This window comes from Podarcis melisellensis (assembly GCF_964234715.1).
Source record: "Podarcis melisellensis genome assembly, chromosome: 14".
NCBI lineage: Eukaryota > Metazoa > Chordata > Lepidosauria > Squamata > Lacertidae > Podarcis > Podarcis melisellensis.
In genome coordinates, this window is record NC_138546.1 from 47061835 (window position 1) to 47080845 (window position 19011).

Here is a 19011-nt window from a genome sequence, read left to right on the forward strand (position 1 = left end):
GACCCCTGTGCAGGTGCTGGTGAAGTCTGTAGTATCATCTGCTCACAACACAAGCTCAGACACATGCCAATTGCTTAGCAAGTATAGCAAAACTCCATCAGCAGTGACAGCCACTCCCACAAAAAGCATAGCAAATTTTCATCTACCAACCAATAACATCACCCACAAACCTCTCTCCTAGCAAATGTGAAATGACAGCCGTACACCCAGAGGACTGACACACACTCCATACCTTTCTCTTGTCCCATGCAAAGGCAATCTTCCCTTTCCCTCCCCAGGGTCCTTGGCTAAGATTTATTTATTCAGTAAATGTTTCGATAAAATGTTCCCAAGGTGGAGAACAGCTATGATAAAATTAATACAACAATCAAAGAAGAAAAAAGAATGGAGACAAGTAGCAACTGCAGGCTCTGGGCTGCAGATTCAGCCATTCTGAATGAAAAAGGTTTACAAGGCTTGCTTAAGCAGACCCGTCTCCTGGCTCTGACAGATTCCTTGTGGGGAGATGGTTCAGTTTAGTAGGAAAAGCCCTCAGGACCACTCCCACTAATACTGCAGTAGGCACTTGCAGTAAACTGCTGCCACTAGACCTCTCATGGGTGACAGTGAAGAGGTTACATAATTGAGAAGGTCCTTCCAGACCCAGCTTGAAAGCAGAAGACCAGCACAATTTGGTTCGGAAACAGGCAACAAATGGAGCTTATGTGAAACTGACATTCTGAATTCTGTGTAGACAGCAATAGCAACCTGTCTACTAGTTATACTTTCTGAATGTTTCTCCATTTGCCTCACATAGAGCCTGTTGCTATTCTTTAAACAGGAGGTTGTAGCGACATACATCACAGTTATGAGTTCCCTCTCTTCTTGCCATAGCTATGTTTTTGGATTAGAATTGATTGAGTGGTGCAGAGAGCTGATTGGCCAGGGAACAGGAGATTGACAGGAGTGCCTCTAAATACAAGGAAGCATGAAATATGTGTGGGACAGGAAAGAGTGTGTGGCTTTGAGATTTTGAGGATTAATTTTTTTTAAATGGACTATTTCAGTGAGAGGGCTGTGCCCCAGTAGCCTCCACTGACTCAGAATAAAATTTAGCTAGGGTATAAAATGTACATGACATGAGCAATGAAGTGCCGGTACAGCATGTGTTGTTTTACTAATCTAAGATCATTCTTTTTCTATTTTGTTTTTATTACAAATAAAGATGGGACTCACAGTGCTTCAGACCTTTGGAGCCCTTCCAATGGAATGAGCCAGCCTTCCTTTGGTGGAATGCTAGAAAGTTCCTCCTCTCACATGTCACAGTCCAGCAGCTATGGCAGTCGACACACACATGACCGCTTGGTAAGACAGTAACTCTTGATCTTTCAGTTTGGTCAGTTGAAACACCGTTGTTAAAGTTTACTATCCTTTAAGAGACTGGTTTTGCTGGATTATGGGTACAGTGGTACCTTGCAAGACGAATGCCTCGCAAGACGAAAGGGTTTTTCGTTTTTTGAGTTGCTTTGCAAGACGATTTTCCCTATGGGCTTGCTTCGCAAGACAAAACGTCTTGCGAGTTTGTTTCCATTTTCTTAAAACCGTTAATACCAGGGTGCATCCGTGCTTCGCAAGACGAAAAATCCGCAAGACGAAAAATCCGCAAGACGAAGAAACTCGCAGAACGAATTAATTTTGTCTTGTGAGGCACCACTGTATAAGTAAATTGTCATTTAAACCTTTAGCTGATTGATCTATGATAGCCAAGCATGAACAAATTTTAATCTGCACAAAAGGAGACAAAGATGTTCACTTTTTAAAAAGCTCCTTAGGTCCTTGTATGTTGCTGTAATACAGAATGGAAAAGTAAAAACTAACAGGATATTGAGTAAGTGTATTGAATGAATATAATTCTATGTTATGGAGGTTGGTGTTGTACATACAGTATTATTTATGGGTTTTGATGTTTTCCATACTGAATTTCATTTTTAATATTGTACATATCCAATAAGTTATCTTGAGGTTCTAATAGAACAGAAAAACATCACTTTGGGTCTTATAGGAAATTATAATTCCGCAAAACATGAATGAGATTGCATAAGCCCTAGGTTTGTGCCCTACCCTCCTTGACAGGAAGAGGAGGAGATTGGAAGCTTTTGCTTACAGTTTTAATATAACCTCAGCTTCCTCTTATATCAAGGTGGTTTGTTAGAGCATGCCAGGCTCAAGCCATAGTTTTGGATCCTGGCTGTTTCTATACCACATTTCCCAAAATTAAGGCATAAGCTTCAGTCACCCTCATGTAGCCATTTCACTCCTCATTTTGTGTGAGTAGTAAAACAACCCAGAAAGCTGCAGTTCACCATATTCTCCCATTATGTCCTGGCTGGGAACTGTGGTTAATGGCTTTCAAACAAGTTGGGAGACAGAAGCCAACTTTAAACCTTAAGATTCTTATAATCTGAATGCAAGCAGTGAGGAGCTGGGGTTAATTTGCAGCCAGAATGGAAGCTTCTAGACTTCACCTCATAGCTTAGGAAGGGGTGGGGGCCACATAACCATAAGGCTCATTCACTTAGCAGGAAGCATTGTGTCTGAATTGTCTCTTAATCCATCTGTGGCTGTTAACCCTAATAGCTAAGGATAGAATCTTGATATTCATGACACATTTCTAGCCACTCCTGAGCTGGATAAACTTTGGTCTGTTGTAGATATACAGTTCTGACATTCTTAACTTGCATGTTCTTTTTATTTTGTTTACTTTTTATTTTGTTAATACTAACTAAGGCACATATTTCAGTTGTGATCCCTGTTTTCTGCTTTTTCCTAGAGCTATCCCCCACATTCAGTCTCACCATCGGATATAAACGCCAGCCTTCCTCCAATGTCCAGCTTCCACCGGGGCAGTACCAGCAGTTCGTCGTATGTTGCCTCACACACTCCACCTGTCAATGGATCAGATAACAACAACATACTGGGTGAGATTTTTTTAATCCCTAAAGCATCATGGGAAGATTATGGCTAATCTAGAAATCTGTATGTCCATGCTGATGCTGTTTAATGGTCCATGTGGAGTGTAAAAGTGAATGTGTCATTTCACAAGATTTTGTTGCATCGTTTGGGGTTACAGCATTGTCAGTGCTGACTGCTGGAATTTTGCCTGAAGAGATGGTTCCAGGGCAGGATGGGTGGGTGGGTATATTTGGTAGTGTGGAGTACTTTCTAGTGCTGGGCGAATTATTATACAAAGTAAGAACTGGGCTTCCAATTCATTACTTTGTTTTTCACTGAGAGAGCCCAGCCAAAATTTATCCCCTCCCCCCACTAATGGATTCATTGAAGAATCTAGTGTATAATTCTTAAAGGTGAGGAAACTCTGACAGTATTGTTTAATTTATGTGGGCATTATTTCTAAAGTACAGACAACTGCATATTTAAGTGGGGGTTACGTTCCAGCGCACTGCAGTGCACTGCAGTGAAATCACATATATTTGAAACACCATCGAAAAAGCCTGCAAAGTCCTCATTCCACCCCTTTTTGTTAGGTTTTTGTGATGCTTTGGGGTCACTTCCTGGTTCGGCGTGATGCATGTGTACACAGTTGCCCACATATCAGACACTCCTAAAACGGCGGCTGCCTGTACCCAATTTGGAGGATTTTTTTTTCTCATGTCAGATTGTAGACCAACTTGGTGAATACATTTGTTTTATTACAGAACTTCTGTGAGAAATGCATTAAAATGTTTATTTGTTATATTTGTATCTCACCTTTTTACCAAATGGTGCTGAAGGCAGCTTGAGTAGATTTAATGAAGGAGTTAGAGACCTCTTTGGGCTGTATTGCAGGTCTCATTGTTGAACTCACAAGCAGTGTGTTGGTTGCTAGATAATCTGGTGGTGGGAGATTCTGAGATTCCCAAACAGTAATTTATACACACACATTCCCCAAAGGTGATTTACACAAAGGGTTTCTTTGTCAGCAACATTCTTTACAGCTTCTTTCTGAAATGCTGTGCAGTTCTCAGCTATTAACAGTCTGGTGTTGAACAACAACTGCAGTGGAGGTTAAATTACTCTTCTTCTCCTTTGGCAATCCCTTGTAGCTGAGTAAGACTGTCTTCCATGAATACAGTCTTGACAGTGAGTCCGTAAGTGACTGTGGAGGCCAATTCTGGATCCACATGTCCTTCCACAGTGGGGATATGGGTTTCTGGGTGGGAGTTGATCACGGTGAGGGTTTGCCAAATATGCATTTCTCCTTTTCACCCTAAGTTCGTGCTTCTTCAAAGTCCATGACACCTTTAGTAAAGGCTGTTCTCCAATTGGAGTGCTTACAGGCCAGTGTGGCTTGCCAATCAGAAGGTTGGCAGTTCAAATCCCTGCAAGGGGGTGAGCTCCCGTTGTTCGGTCCCAGCTCCTTCCCATCTAGCAGTTCGAAAGCACGTCAAAGTGCAACTACATAAATAGGCACCGCTCCGACAGGAAGGTAAACGGTGTTTCCGTGCACTGCTCTGGTTAGTCATGCTGGCCACATGACCTGGAAGCTGTCTGTGGACAAATGCCGGCTCCCTCGGCCTATTGAGCAAGATGAGTGCCGCAACCCCAGAGTCGTCTGCGACCGGACCTAATGGTCAGGGGTACCGTTACATTTATATTACATTTTTAGATTTGCCCTGAGAGCATCTTTAAACCTCTTTTGCTGACCACCGGCATTATGCTTTCCATTCTTAAATTGGGAGTAGAGTAATTGGAAGACAATAATTAGGTATCTGAACAACATGACCAGTCCAATGAAGTTGATGTTGAAGAATCATTGCTTCAACACTGGCAATCTTTGCTTCTTCCAGTACACTGACATTAATTCGCCTGTCTTTCCAAGTGATGTTACTCAGATGGTATTATGTCTACAGTTCCAATCTCCTGCAAATTTTAATCTGATTGAGCATGCAATGCTATTGGACAGTGTTCACTACACGGTGCTAGCACTATATACAAGTATAAAGCATGAAAAGGTATATTGTCTACAATGCTGCATTTGGGAAGAAAATGTTGCAAAGACTGGCTCCTAATAATTGGAAAAACGTAGCTTTCTACCTGTCTAAAGGATTAAGTATATTCCAGATATGAAGACTGCACCACTGGAGAAAGGGAAGATTGGTCTTGCATTTGAATTTCTCTTCTCAGTAGAATCAGGATGGTGGAGGCCACCTGATCCCCCATAACAGTGAATATAATACCCAAGTTGAACTGACCTGGCTCTGGGCTATAGGCTAACTATCTAAGAGTCCTGGGGATGGCCATATGTCCTGTCCTCGTCATGGTTTTTCACTTGCTGGCACAGTCTGGTGGCTTTTATAACTATTCTAAAGTTTGTCAATCCTATTGGGGTTTTGTGTATAGGTAAGGAAAGCTCCCCATACCTTCTCTTGGTATTTACAGCCTAAACCTACCTAACACAACTAAGATGAGGTATGTTCCCAAATATTAAGACTCCCACACCCCTGTACCACTGAGAAGAGCAATTCACCAGTGAATCCAATTTTCCCTTATGATCTTCCCCATATTTTTGCTTTTTAAATCATAGTAATCCTTTTGAAAGAGCATGAGTATTAAATAGCAGCATACCACAATTATCTTCTGAATCAACATTCACATTGTGTTTTCTTTACAGTCAACAGAGGCAATGCTGCCGGAAGCTCACAGACTGGGGATGCTCTTGGAAAAGCCTTGGCATCTGTAAGCAATACTATCTGAAGCACTTTCTGGAATAATTTAAGCTGCATGCAAGTTCTTGTCCTTTTGTTTATATCAGGCATATGCGTTGAATATTAGACTGCCGCCATCTCTGTTGTCCTTCCTCTTCCAGCAAGCATTTGAAGTGGATTTCTTTCTTATTCTGCATTTGTATTGAAATTGTTTATATTTGTTTTTCTTGTTTTATCTCCTATTGTTTGCTGTCCTGGGCTCCAGTTAGCTATTTTGACAGAGGCCATTTTTGCTTGGGTTGGTCAGAATTTGATCCCTGCCCAGCTACTAGTTTGGCTAACAAGGCCCTCGGGGGGGGGGGGGAAATGGGAGGGAGTAGGCCAAGTTCCTAACCTAAACTCCCAAAGTAACCTTAGCTTGTATGGTTAGGCAGTTGGACAGAGGACAGGAGGTGGCAGGGGTGTAGATTTATTGTGTTTGGATGAAAGAAGAAGTATATGTAACTGAAGGGTGGACTTCAGTTGCCGTGGTAACTTAGGTCTCTCATCCTGTGCTGTTCTTGGTAGGTCATTCCATAAACCATTTCTGTCATAGCTGATGGTGATGCATTCCATCTCCTCCAACAGTTCATGCTAAAGTCTGCACACTTGGAATTCTGGTATTTCTCCACCTGCTCCCACTGACCCAAACAGTGTCATGCAAGCTATACTTCAGGAAGTAGATAGTAATATAAAGGGATCACGGTGTGTTTGTTCTTGAGTTTTCTTTTTAACCTGGTTCATAGCACTATGAACTGTTGCTGAAGTAGTTAAATCTTCTTGAAATTGTGAACCTGCTTCTTTTTACTAGCTTTTGAATATTGTTAGTAGCAACAAAAAGAGTGTCTAATTGTAAAATTCGGGTGGTGTGCATCATTTGAAAAACAAAAGCCTTTCATGTGTGAATCATCAGAAGATACAACATTCTTCCTCAGTTTAAGTATTAAAGACCATACAGACCACTATGTGATTAAACATGTAAGGCCAGATAATACGTTTGCAAAGGTTCTTTTATTTTAGGTTTAAGCCTGGATAATTGTGGTCTTAATCTCAGAGTAGGCAAGAAAGAGAATTGTACATGAAAGTATTTACACAAAGTTCCCAAAGCCCAACGGATTATACATTGGTTTGGATAATGAACCAGTGTAGATAGAAAGCAAAGAAAATCTGGGTATTTGTGCCATTTGTAATGTGTTTCCCTGAACATTTGCCAAACAATAACCTTTTTAAGATTGTGCCCATGGAGGGTTATATGGCAGGAGAAACATCTGGTTTATTTCAGTGCTTAATGCCAAATCAAAACACTTGGTCTTTAATTTAAAGGAGATCAAAGTGGAGAGCTGTTTAACTTTGTTGATCAAATCTCTTTGTCAGAACCTGTGTTTTGATTCCTACCTCCAAACCAGGGGGGAACAGCCTTTGTGCCGCTTAGATAGCTAAATGGCCAGTAGTCCTTGAACAAAGGAGGAGAAAATGTTTGGAAGTTGACTTTTCCAAGTAATTCCTGAATGGCTTTTGTTGCTTGAGGCCCAGTGACATTAGCATGACAAAGCTTAACTGAAATGTACTCTGAAGTGTTTTAAAACAGTGTGCTAACAGCTCCAAGGCTTGGTGCTGCAGGCTCTCAGTTGTTTAGGCTTTGTGTGGAGGGCTTTTCATTTGGCCAGGCATATTGGCATCCCACTGGTTAGAATGGACCATGACTAATTAAAAGAGGGCTCTTATTTGTTGCAAGAAAATGTGTTAGAGGCAGAATGCCCCCGAAAATTCCTCCTCATTGGTCATCAGCCGCAAAAGTAGCAGCCCTCAGTTGCATAAGAAATATTGGTCTCTTTTAACTGTGGGCTTTTAAAAATACACATTTTCTTTCTTCTATTTTTTAAAGGAAACTTGTCTTATCCAATTGTGGTTATATTTGGCTTTGTTCTGCCTTCCCAAGTTTCTTAGATGCTTATTAGAAAGACTATAAAGTGAGTATTATGCATCTGAAACTTACAGGGCACTATGCCCTAAGACAGAGATATGAACCGAGATATGAAAGCTAGGAGCTAAATGGCACTTTAAACCTAGTTTATGGGCGCAACAATGGAATGTTTATGTGCACTTTTTTAATAACAAGAATACAATGCTGAAAATGAATGAACTGCAGCTAAAATATTATGTTCATTTTTCCATGGTCTGGTCCTTTGCAAAATGTGCCGTGAACAATGGGAGTTTTGAACACTGGCACTAGAAAATTCTGACTCTGTCTCAGTGAATGAGAGCTATGGTGCAACTTAACAACTCTGGTTATTCACTTCATTGTGCTAGATCAGTTGCACTCTAGGGCTGGGTGATATATCAATACATGCTTTCTAACCATTTTATTTCCTTCAAAAATGTTCAAACAGAAACTATGACCTTGTATGTACTGACAATTTGCTAATGTATAATAATTAGTTCAAATTACTGCATTTGTGCCTTTTCTCCTTTAGATTTATTCGCCTGACCACACTAGCAGTAGTTTCCCTTCAAATCCTTCAACACCTGTTGGATCACCATCACCTCTCACAGGTAAGGTCCCCTCTCACAGCTAGGCCTGGGTGATATATCGCTCAGGACCAGTATGAGGAGCAGACTGCAATGTCAGCTTCACTCAGCTATATCGCTGGTGAAACCTCTGCTGGCAATGCCCACTGGAGAAGCCAAGACTCTTGACTCATCACGCTGAGTGTAACCGCCACCCCACTCTGCCCTCATACAGTGTGATACAGCTTGTTCCTCCCTCTGCATCTTTAAACTGCTCAGCTGAGCAATGTGAAGCTGTCCTTGCCTGAGCCAAACAGATTTACAGAGCCCCCATCTGCATGAACTAGCAACTGGGTGGGGGCTCCATGAAACTGCTTAGCTGAGGGGAACGTGGTTGCTGCTCCCCTCAGCTGAGCGGTTCAAGGAGCCCCCAGCCCAGCACTGGATCATGTGCAAGCGGGGGGAACACTGAGATTGGCTCAGCTGGGGATCCGGAGCCCTTCTGCACCCCAGTTGAGCCATGCAAACAAGCTGCTTTGTCCCAGCCCGCGAGGCACTGGGGTGAAACTGCCTCAGCTCCTGCAGCGGTTTTACCTGGCACCTTGTGGGCAGGGGCCAATGCAGCTTTTTTTTCAACATCACGGTCTATCTCCAGACTGCGATGTTTGGCTGGTGATATACTGCGATGTTGAAAAGCTGATATCGCCCAGCCCTGCTCACAGTTTTTAGTTAATGTCTTCCTGATTAGATTACCCATTTTACTCTTTATTGTATTCTGCATATCCTTCTTAAGGATGGGTATATGTTTATTTCTTAAGAGAAATTTGGATGTTGCAGTCTGGTTTCACTGAGATACACAGTCTGCCAAATTTCCGACAGGCTGTCAGCTAATTTGGTTTCTCTGCTGATATCACAGCCATAGACGCAGGCCTGACAAGGAGAGCCCAGAGATCTGCCATGCTCAGCCAGACTGTAAGGGGCCCAGTCAAAACTTATCACCATGGGGCCATTGCAACAACCTTGCTTTTTAGGGTTCTGGTTTCACCCTAGGTAGTTTGACTTGATAGATTCTATGCTGATGGAGTTTTTTGTTTGTATGATTTGTTCTTTCACAGTTTTCCTAATCTTAAGTAAATGAAGCAAAATCAAGATATAACTGTCATAATGGCCGTTTTTTATAATAGAAATACCTACATTTTAAAGACCTTGGGGCTACAATGCTAAACACACTTAGTTGAGGGCAAACATCATTTAATTCAATGGGATTTACTTTTGAGTCAGCATGCATAGTTAGCTACTTTTTAGTTCATTGGCTGCTTAAAATTGCTGTCTAATGAATTAACTTACAAAAATCGAAAATTATCTTCAACTTAGTCCTACTCAGAGTAGACTCATTGAAATTAACCTAATTTAGTCATGTTCGGTAGATCTACCCTGAGTAGGACTAACACTTAGTACTACTCCTGTTTGAATTTAGAGGTATTTCAGGAAAACCTTGCATAAACAACACAAGATGGTGAGATTGCTTTTAATAATGCTGCACAAACCTTGAGTTTCCTTTTGAAAAAGTGTTTCTGTGAAATGTGTGTGTGTGCTTAATTTCTACCTCTTGCTGCTGTGTTCTGGAAAGGGAAGAGAGAATGCTGTGGGTGTTACATTATTGTGCCCTTAAAACAAAATACTCTAAAGGAGTTTTGTGAATTGCTTGTAAGAACGGGTTGAGTGTTGTCTAGTGTGGAGAGGTACTCTTGGCAGCTGCATCATTCTTAGCGGATACTATTGCTTCCATTGATACTAGGGCCTCAGCTGCCAAGTAAATGTTGAACAGCTGTTCAACACACAGAGAATACTTATGAAAGCCCAATTTACTTAAATTTGTTATTTAACAAGGAATTAGAACTAATGGCAGGATGATGTAACTCTTAAAGTATATAGTTCATACAATTTATACAAAAAACTTTATAGCAATCTCTGTATTGCATTTGCTGCTTGGTGAAATGTCCACACAAAATAGCTGATGTCTGTTATGCTGAAGCCTAACAATAATCCTGATCTATTATAGGTGTGGAGTGTAATAGATTGCTTTACTCTTCTTATATTGCCTGTCTTTCCCCCCAAATGGTGTTATGGATATAAAAATGAGGCAGTAATTAAACAAGCTGGACAGAGGATAGAATCTCTCTTGTTGAGAAGTTTTCCAGGGTCTGGGTAGAAAATGTTTTTGTTTCATTTATTCAGAAGGATTCATTCGCTGAGTCTTGAGGATTCTGTAGCATCCTCCTTAACTCTGCTTCCAGCCACCACTAAGAAAGAGGGTTCAAGGGGGAGTCTTTTGACAAGGCTAATTTCTACATAGGATTCCTGTTTTTGGCAGAGTCATAACTTTTCTGATGTAATATCGGCTGACAGAGTGATGCAGAGCTAACAACTTGCTCATAAATACAAGAAAGACAAAGGAGCTTGTGGTGGACTTCAGGAGACAGAAGAGCAATGTCCAGCCACTTTTGATTGATGGGGTCTGTGTGGAGAGGGTAACAACGTTCAGATTTTTGGGTATTGAATTACAAGAGGATCTGTCCTGGAGTGTCAACACAAGGGGGCTTGTGAAGAAGGCACAGCAGAGACTGTACTTTTTAAGAATCCTAAGGAAAAACCATCTTCCACAGAAACTGCTGCTTGCCTTCTATCACTGTGCCATTGAGAGCGTGCTCACTTATGGCTTATGTGTGTGGTACGGAAGCTGTACTACCCAGGACAGGATGGCGTTGTGCAGAGTTGTTAAGGCAGCAGAGAGCATTGTTGGCTGCCCACTCTCCACCTTAGAGCAGATTTATGCCACAAGGTGCCATAGGAAGGCACTGGACATAGTAAAAGATCCATCGCATCCTGGTCACTGTCTCTTTGAGCTCCTGCCGTCGGGACGGAGATACAGGACGATGATGACAAGAACGAGCCGTCTCAAGAACAGCTTCTTCTCCAGAGCGATCTCGGCCCTGAATGGGAAACCTGGACTTTGAAAGTCATCTAATCTTCCTTGTTGTATTATATTATATTGTTTTAATTAGTGTTTTTATAGTTGTTCTGATTTTGAGTGGAGTGCCCTATCTGGGTGGATGGAGCAGCCAAGTAATTTCGTTGTCCCTGAGAGGGGACAATGACAATAAAGATATTATTATTATTATTATTATTATTATTATTATTATTATTATTATTATATGTTGGCTTTGAGTGCTGCATTCATTTAAAATAATTCATGCTATTTAAAGGAACTCATGATTTTATGCCAATCTGATCTTATTCCATGTTAGGCTCTCAGGAGGTTATTTCATCTGCCTCAATTTAGGGTCATAGCAAAAAGCATTTGGGAACCATCACTAGATGTTCAGTTGCTAACTGCACTAGAATATTCATTGCTTCCCCATCCGCTTTTATTATTTTATTGTAAACTGCCTAAGATTCCCCCCCCCTCGATGGGCAGCATCAATTGTTTTCTAAATAAGGAAATAACATTTGTGTTGGTGCATATTTGTCTCTCTTGGGAAACTACCATACTATCTAGGAAACTCCCAGCATCTGTGATAGAATTCTAGGACATAGGAAGCTGCGTCATACAGAATTAGACCACCTGGCCATCTAGCACTCAGTATTGTGTACTCAAACCAGCAACAGCTTTCCATGGTTTCAGGAAGGAGCATTTCCAAGCTCTACCTGGAGATCCCATTGGGGATTGAACCTGGGACCTTGTACCAGCAAAGCATGTGCTCTGCCACTGAACTACAGTCCTTCCCAAAGCTCAAGTTTTAGAAGCTAAGAAGTCTTGTGTTACAAATGATGTGGAACTTCACTTTACTACAGTAAATTGCCTTTTTTGTTTCCTGTTTCTCCTGCCTGCATCAGAATTTCTTCTGGTTGATTTTGACAGGTGCCAGTCAGTGGTCAAGGACTGGAGGACAAGCCCCTTCCTCTCCAAACTATGAAAATTCTCTGCACTCTTTGGTAAGAATTATTTAAAGCTAGTTATGACTTCATTGCCAAAAGATAGCACTTTAATTTTAATAAATTCTACAGTCCTTAAAGGAAGCAGTAGTACAGCATTACAAATTGATTTTTTGCTAACAAAAGTGGCTGTCTTTAAATGAACAATACCAAACATGCAGGGTGGGTCTTTGGCCATCTGTTTGCTGGGCATCAAGCTTCTGTATTAAAGACAGCTTATGTGATAGTCTTGTTAGAAATTATGCTACCTTTTTGTAACCCATCAGCAAATTCATGCAAGAAAAAAGGTGTGCAGATACTTCACACTTAAAAAAAAATTCTTGCATTTTTTGTTTTTGTCTTCAATGTTTGACTGTAAAACTGTCATAACAATGGAACTAGTGGTGCAGCAGCAAATATGTCTTGCTCATCTTGCTACAAAAAAAGTATGATACAGTAACTCTTTATTTAGGAAATAAGAGCTTGATAATTTGATATGGAAATTGGTATAGAGATGATGGATTCTAACTTTCCTTCGCTGTTGCTGTGACTTCCATCGCTGATATTTCTTTAACACCTGCCGTATCTACAGAGCACTTATCTCAACAAGAATAATATAGAGTTGGACATGGATAATCAAAGTGATTAGGTGACGAGAACAACTTTCATATGAGAAAAAGTTGCATTTAGAGTTTTTTGGTTTAGAAAAGGAGGCAAATGCCATGGTAAACAAAAAAAGTAAAGAAAGTAGCTGTTGAGGTTTTTCTCCCTCCCTCTTGAAACTAGAATCCAGGGTCATCCAATAAAAATGAATAGTGGAAGATGCAAACAGGAAGCACTAGTTTGCACAACACAGTGTTAAACTATGGAATTTGCTACCACACAATGTAATGGCCTTCAACTTGAATGGCTTTAAAAGGGACTAGACATATTAATGGAGGATAAAACTATTGGTGGCTACAAGTCATGATGGCACATTTTATCTCCAAGATCAGTGGCAGCATACTTCTGAATAACATCAGGAGAAGTTTATTGCTCCCTTGCCTGCCTGTGAGATTCTCATAGGCCTCTGTTTAGCTCTGTGAGAAACAGATTGCTAGAATGAGTAGGGCTTTTTTCCTCATCTATTCTTCTGTGTTGTCCGCTACATAGAAATGGCACATAGCCTTTGGTCGGGATTCTGAGGACATTCACTTGCAGGCAGCCAATAAGCAAGTATAGCTGGAAGTAAAGTGGTACCTCAGGTTAAGAACTTAATTCGTTCTGGAGGTCTGTTCTTAACCTGGAACTGTTCTTAACCTGAGGTACCACTTTAGCTAATGGAGCCTCCCACTGCTGCCACACGATTTCTGTTCTCATCCTGAAGCAAAGTTCTTAACCCGAGGTACTATTTCTGGGTTAGTGGAGTCTGTAACCTGAAGCGTCTGTAACCCGAGGTACCACTGTACAATGTTAGGACGTGGGGTGGGGTTGGAACGAAGACCTACAATGCTAAAAAATAATAACATTTTTCAAGCAACTAACAAATAAGAGTATTCTGTTACTGCCATACAATTTACTAATAAATGTAAGCAGTGTGTGGAAATTAGGTTTCCAATGTTACTACAGTATTCAGTATTTTATCTTCTCATTTCTCAGTATAATTTAAATCTTTGTTGAATTAACTTAACTAACCACTGATCCTGTCACACATACTAGCTGTTGATCTCACCTCTTTAAAATTACTTAACCTGTGCTTTGCTTCTTGTTCTGTCTTGACTTTGCCAGAAAAATCGAGTTGAGCAACAACTTCACGAGCATTTGCAAGATGCTATGTCATTCTTAAAGGATGTCTGTGAGGTACTATTTCTCTTTAGATGGTGCCTTTTTATTTTTCCAGTTAACACTACTTACAGATTCTTTCCTAAAGTAGCAGTAAATACCATATAGTATAGTATGGTAACCTTTGGCAACCAGCAGCCCTTCAGATATTTTGGACTAGAACTCCTATCAGTCCTAGCCATCTTGGGGAATTGGTGCTCCAAAACATGTGGAGGGTGCTAGTTTGGTGAAAGCTGTAGATAACACATTTCCTTCAACCATTTTGTTATGTCACTTTGTAGAGAGTTTCCAAGGTTAGGCTGATTTTTGTCTACTCTGTTTAAATAAAGAATAAACCTTAGTTAAGGACAGTAAAATGCCATAGTCAGTGCAGTGGCTAGAGTGTTGGTTTTCGATACAGAAAATCTAGATTCAAAATCCCCACACTGCCACAAAATTCACTTAGCCTAATGCGAGTTACTATTTCAGCCTCACCTACTTTACAGGATGGTAGTTTTGAAATACTGTTCTGAGCTGTTTGGGAAAGTGATAAATTGAAATAAGAAATACAAACTTCCTTTTTTAAAAAAGGGGGGAGAGAGAAATCCAAATTTCCTTTTGGTATGTAAATTGTATTTGGATTGAGCTCAGACTAATTTCTAAAATGTTTGCTTTATCATAGCTATCAAATGAGGTGGGGTTTAGGGCTAAAGGACTGTGAGTTGTCTTAAGGACGGTTTTTGATCTTTGTGGCTTAGCTGGGAGGGAGTTTGTAGGGTGGATTGGATTTGTACCTGGGTCTTCAGTATTTTATCTACTCCACCCGTCATTTGCTGACTAAAAGGCCAACATTTGACTGAAAAGGCCAACATTTCATTTCAGCAAAACTATGCAGCAATTTTATTCTTAAATCCAAATTGGGATTTTGACATTTTTGCTGGTTTTTCTTTCTTCAAGTTGCATCCTAAAATATCAAATAGCATTAATCTTACAAATAACCGAACGTTGAAAAACATCCTTTTCCTTTTTTTAGACAGAAGTAATTCCACATCCTCTCCAATCAGCTACCGGCCCCCACTACCCACCTATTTGTTTATAGTGCTGCTTAGCTGCGTTTGAAATCCTTTTGATATTGCATTTCACTTGCCTTTCATGTCTTCCATTGTAGAAAGCATGACAGTATATAATGGATTTAGCAGATGTGTACAATAAATGACCTTTGTGCTCCTTCTAAATCCTAACAGCAGTCCCGGATGGAGGATCGCTTGGACAGACTCGATGATGCCATCAATGTGCTGAGGAGCCATGCGGTGGGGCCTTCAACGAGCCTGCCGAGCGCCCATGGAGAGATACATAGTTTACTGGGATCTTCCCACAATGGGCCAGTTAGTAGTTTGAACTCAAATTATGGAGCATCCAGCCTTGTAACCACCAGTCGGCAAGCCTCAATAGTAAGTAGCTATTTAATCTACTGAATGTGTTAAACTGACTGACTTTTGATTTAATTTTTAGTAGAACTGAAGCTTGAAGATTTGATGTTATGCATCAGTAACATCTGTCAGAAACCAAACTAGTGATAGTGATTGTGGAAGAAGAAATGGCAGCCTGATGCATCTGCTGGTAGTTCCCATTTGGAAGGAATGTAGAGGGTGGGGAAGGGAGGGCAGAAAGAGGGGAACAGCTAAAGTGGTTCGCCTGGTGAACGCTCCGTAAAATCCTGCTGCTTTGACCGATACAGAAACCGGAGACTTTTGCTAATAGTACTTGAGCTTAAACATATGATTTTTCCAGATGTTTAATAATTGGCAGGCCATGTTCTGCTTGAAGTAGCAAACATGGAGACTGAACTGGGAAAGCAGTCAAGGAGGATGGAATTGGTCTCAAGTGTTCTGGGTTGGAAAAATGGTTATAAAATGCAACCAACTTCTAGTAACAGATGCTGGCAAACAAGCCTGGAAAGAAGCTGCTGGTATGTGAAACCAGGTTGTGCCCAAACTCAGAATGTAAATGTTATGACTTTGAGCACAGCTGTAGTTTATGTAACAATGGGAAAGCAAAGTCCTTAGACTAATCTTCTCCCTCATCCCCAGAAGAGAGAAATATCTCACTGTCATTAATACATATATGAATCATTCTACATAAATGGATTTAAGACAGCCATGAATCAGAGTCAGACGCTGAAATCATTGTGTAAGAAAATGATATCGCAGATTTGCTTCTGTTCATTTCTCCCCTCAAACAGTTTAGGGTGGCTTGTTTACAGCCTGGTTTTCAAAGCTGCTGGCTATTCTGAGAATGTTTCCTTTTAAACAGGTTTACAGCTGGGTATTTCTTAATGAAGGCAGGATTTCACCTCCCATCAAAGTAGTTGGTGAAGGGGTACAATATATAAAACAGAATGACTTTCCCTTCCATTTATATTAATACTGTTAAGCATCCAGGAGACTAGCTGGTTTCCTGTTAAACCCCTGCCCCCCAAAAGTGGCATGTTTGGCTTCAGGCATTCATATAATTTCATGATAGACATTATCAGCAGGCTAAGTTTATGATTCTAGAGTTGGAAATTTATGATTCTATAGTTGGAAGGGCCCCTGAGGATCATCGAGTCCAACCCCCTGTGATGCAGAAATCTCAACAAAAGCATCTATGGCAGATGGCCATCCAGCCTTTTGTTTAAAAACCTCCAAGGAAAGAGAGTCCACTGTTGGAACAGCTCTTACTATCAGAAACATACACATCACCAATGGTTTCCTTAGATGCCTCCCACTTTTCTTTCTTGTTGGAATTGTCTGCATTTGGGCCTTCACTATTTCAACTTGAAGAAGCTCCCATCCATTTTGGACTCTCTTTTCTGACCGTGGGATCTCATCAAGTAGTTCCTTAAGCTTTTGAAATTGTCCTTCTTGAAGTCCAGAGTGTGTCCAACTACACTCAGCTTTCTCTTGCCTCTGTATCACGAAACCCAGGAGGACATGATCACTTCCTCTCAAGTTTCCCAGTACAGTGGTACCTTGGCTTACAAACTTAATCTGTTCTGGAAGTCCATTCTTAAACCAAAACAGTTCTTAAACCAAGGTGCACTTTCCCTAATGAGGTCTCCCGCCGCCGGTGCCCTTCCACCGTTTGGATTCTGTTCTTAGACCGAGGTAGAGTTCTCAAACTGGGACACTATTTCCGGTTTTGCGGAGTTTGTTAACCGAATCGTTCTTAAACTGGACTGTTCTTAAAGCGAGGTACCACTGTACTTCCATTTCGTTGAATAGTTCCTCCCTGTTGGTGAGGACCAGGTCCAAGACAGATGATTCCTTTGTTGCTTCTTCCACCTTCTGGGAAATGAAATTGATAGCAAGGCAATGGAGGAATTTGTCAGTCCTTACATTCTTGGCAGTGTTTGAGTTCCAACAATATCTGAGAAGTTGAAGTCTCCCATGACCACTGTATTTCTCCTTTTCAAATGTTTGGTAATCTGCTCTAGAAAGGCATCATCCAAGACTTGAGTCTGGCTTGGCGGTCTATAGCAGACACCCACAGTAAGTTCACTGTTGTTTCTCTCTCCTACAGTTTTTACCCATATTCTCTCAATCTGCTTTCCATGCTCCGGGTCATGGATCTATTCACAAGTGTACACATCCTGTACATATAATGCCATTCCTCTCTCCTTCCTGTATGATTGCCTTGAAACTAGAATGCCTTTGTTATTCATGCATTTTGGTGCAGAGAGAAGCTATAATGAGGAAGGAAATAAAGTGCTTATGGGGGCGAACCAAACACTTCACACTGGAAAAGTAGGTTAAATGGGGGACTTGGTTTTGAGTTTATGAAACTCACTAACCAGGCTTATATGGGAAGCAAAAGACTGTTCTTAATCTTATGCAAGGCTCTGGGTATATTCTCGCCTTCCACTTTGCCCGTCTCTGCATATATCCTAAGAGTTTGTTTCTTCTGGTACCCCTAACTGGATTCCTTTTTGTTTCTATTGGTCCATGTTGTCCTGGCCATTTGTAGAAAGGATATTGAGATTTTCTGGAACTCAGCCAGCTGTGTATCCATTCATTGCAGATGTGCTCTGGTGGAACAAACTAACCACTGAGATATAGAAGAAGAGAGAGAAGCTGCATTTGTTGTGGTCAGCAAAGAGCAAAATGTCAAACTCTGATATTCTTGTGGATATCAGGCTTCTTACCCTTGACAATTAAATTTTAATACTCTTCTAACTTGATTTTCTTGGACTGCTACCAAAGTCCTAATTCGGATGATTTTTGTTTTTGTGTAATTCTTATAAAAGGTGTCTTTGTGGAGTACCGGGAAGTGTTTGCCATATTCGCAAACACTTTGCATCCCTCTTCTGCAGTGTTTGGGCATCATGACTGCAACCTGCATCCTTCAATTTGCACACAGTGCTTAGTGATGCTGTTTGTTCAGCTTGTTTCTTTCTGTTATTGTTTTCTCTTTCCTGTTCCCTTGCATGGTTCTGTTTTTGTGTTTTGATTTTTAGGGTTGAGGAGTTATTTCTGCTCTGCCAGTTTGATCTGGAGGGGCAAGATGACTCCTCCCCCTGGAAGAGGCAAAAGACTCTTAGGTCCCTGCCTATCAAATCCAGTAGGAAGTGGCATACTCAAGATAAAATGTCTTCCAACCTAATCTGCAAATAGAAATAGTAAGAACCAATTTCATTTTTTTGAACTACATATTGGGTGAAGAGATTGTGATTTATGTAGAAGATGCAGTCATGGTCTGTGTGTATCACTGGAAACTTGTCCTGAATCCCCATTTAATTCAGAAATGATGGGCTCTACATCATAGGTACTAAGGGAGAAACAGACTGGTGGGTCTGGTATAGGATTGTCTTCAGTGGTGAGATAGAAAATGTGCTCAGATTTGTTGGGCTGGCTGACTAGTGCAAGTAGACATGCTAATATTGGTGAACATTACGAGTATAGCTCTTAATCAAATATAACATTATGAAAGTAATAATGTTATAAGGCCAAACCTCCTTACCCCTCTC

At 40.9% G+C, this 19011-nt stretch overlaps 1 protein-coding gene across 15 annotated transcripts in view; it reads left to right on the forward strand.

The window, feature by feature from the left end:
- The window catches only part of TCF12 (transcription factor 12), a 150792-nt gene that overhangs the window by 115337 nt on the left and 16444 nt on the right, over positions 1 to 19011 (forward strand). For 9 of the 15 annotated variants that reach the window (XM_081887659.1, XM_081887661.1, XM_081887657.1 and 6 more), the window contains 7 exons: positions 1205 to 1344; positions 2810 to 2957; positions 5651 to 5715; positions 8198 to 8276; positions 12154 to 12227; positions 13974 to 14045; positions 15251 to 15457. In XM_081887659.1, the coding sequence (XP_081743785.1) occupies positions 1205 to 1344; positions 2810 to 2957; positions 5651 to 5715; positions 8198 to 8276; positions 12154 to 12227; positions 13974 to 14045; positions 15251 to 15457 (785 nt within the window). The remainder of the gene's footprint in view (positions 1 to 1204; positions 1345 to 2809; positions 2958 to 5650; positions 5716 to 8197; positions 8277 to 12153; positions 12228 to 13973; positions 14046 to 15250; positions 15458 to 19011) is intronic. The other 6 variants (XM_081887664.1, XM_081887658.1, XM_081887655.1 and 3 more) reach the window with 3 other exon arrangements.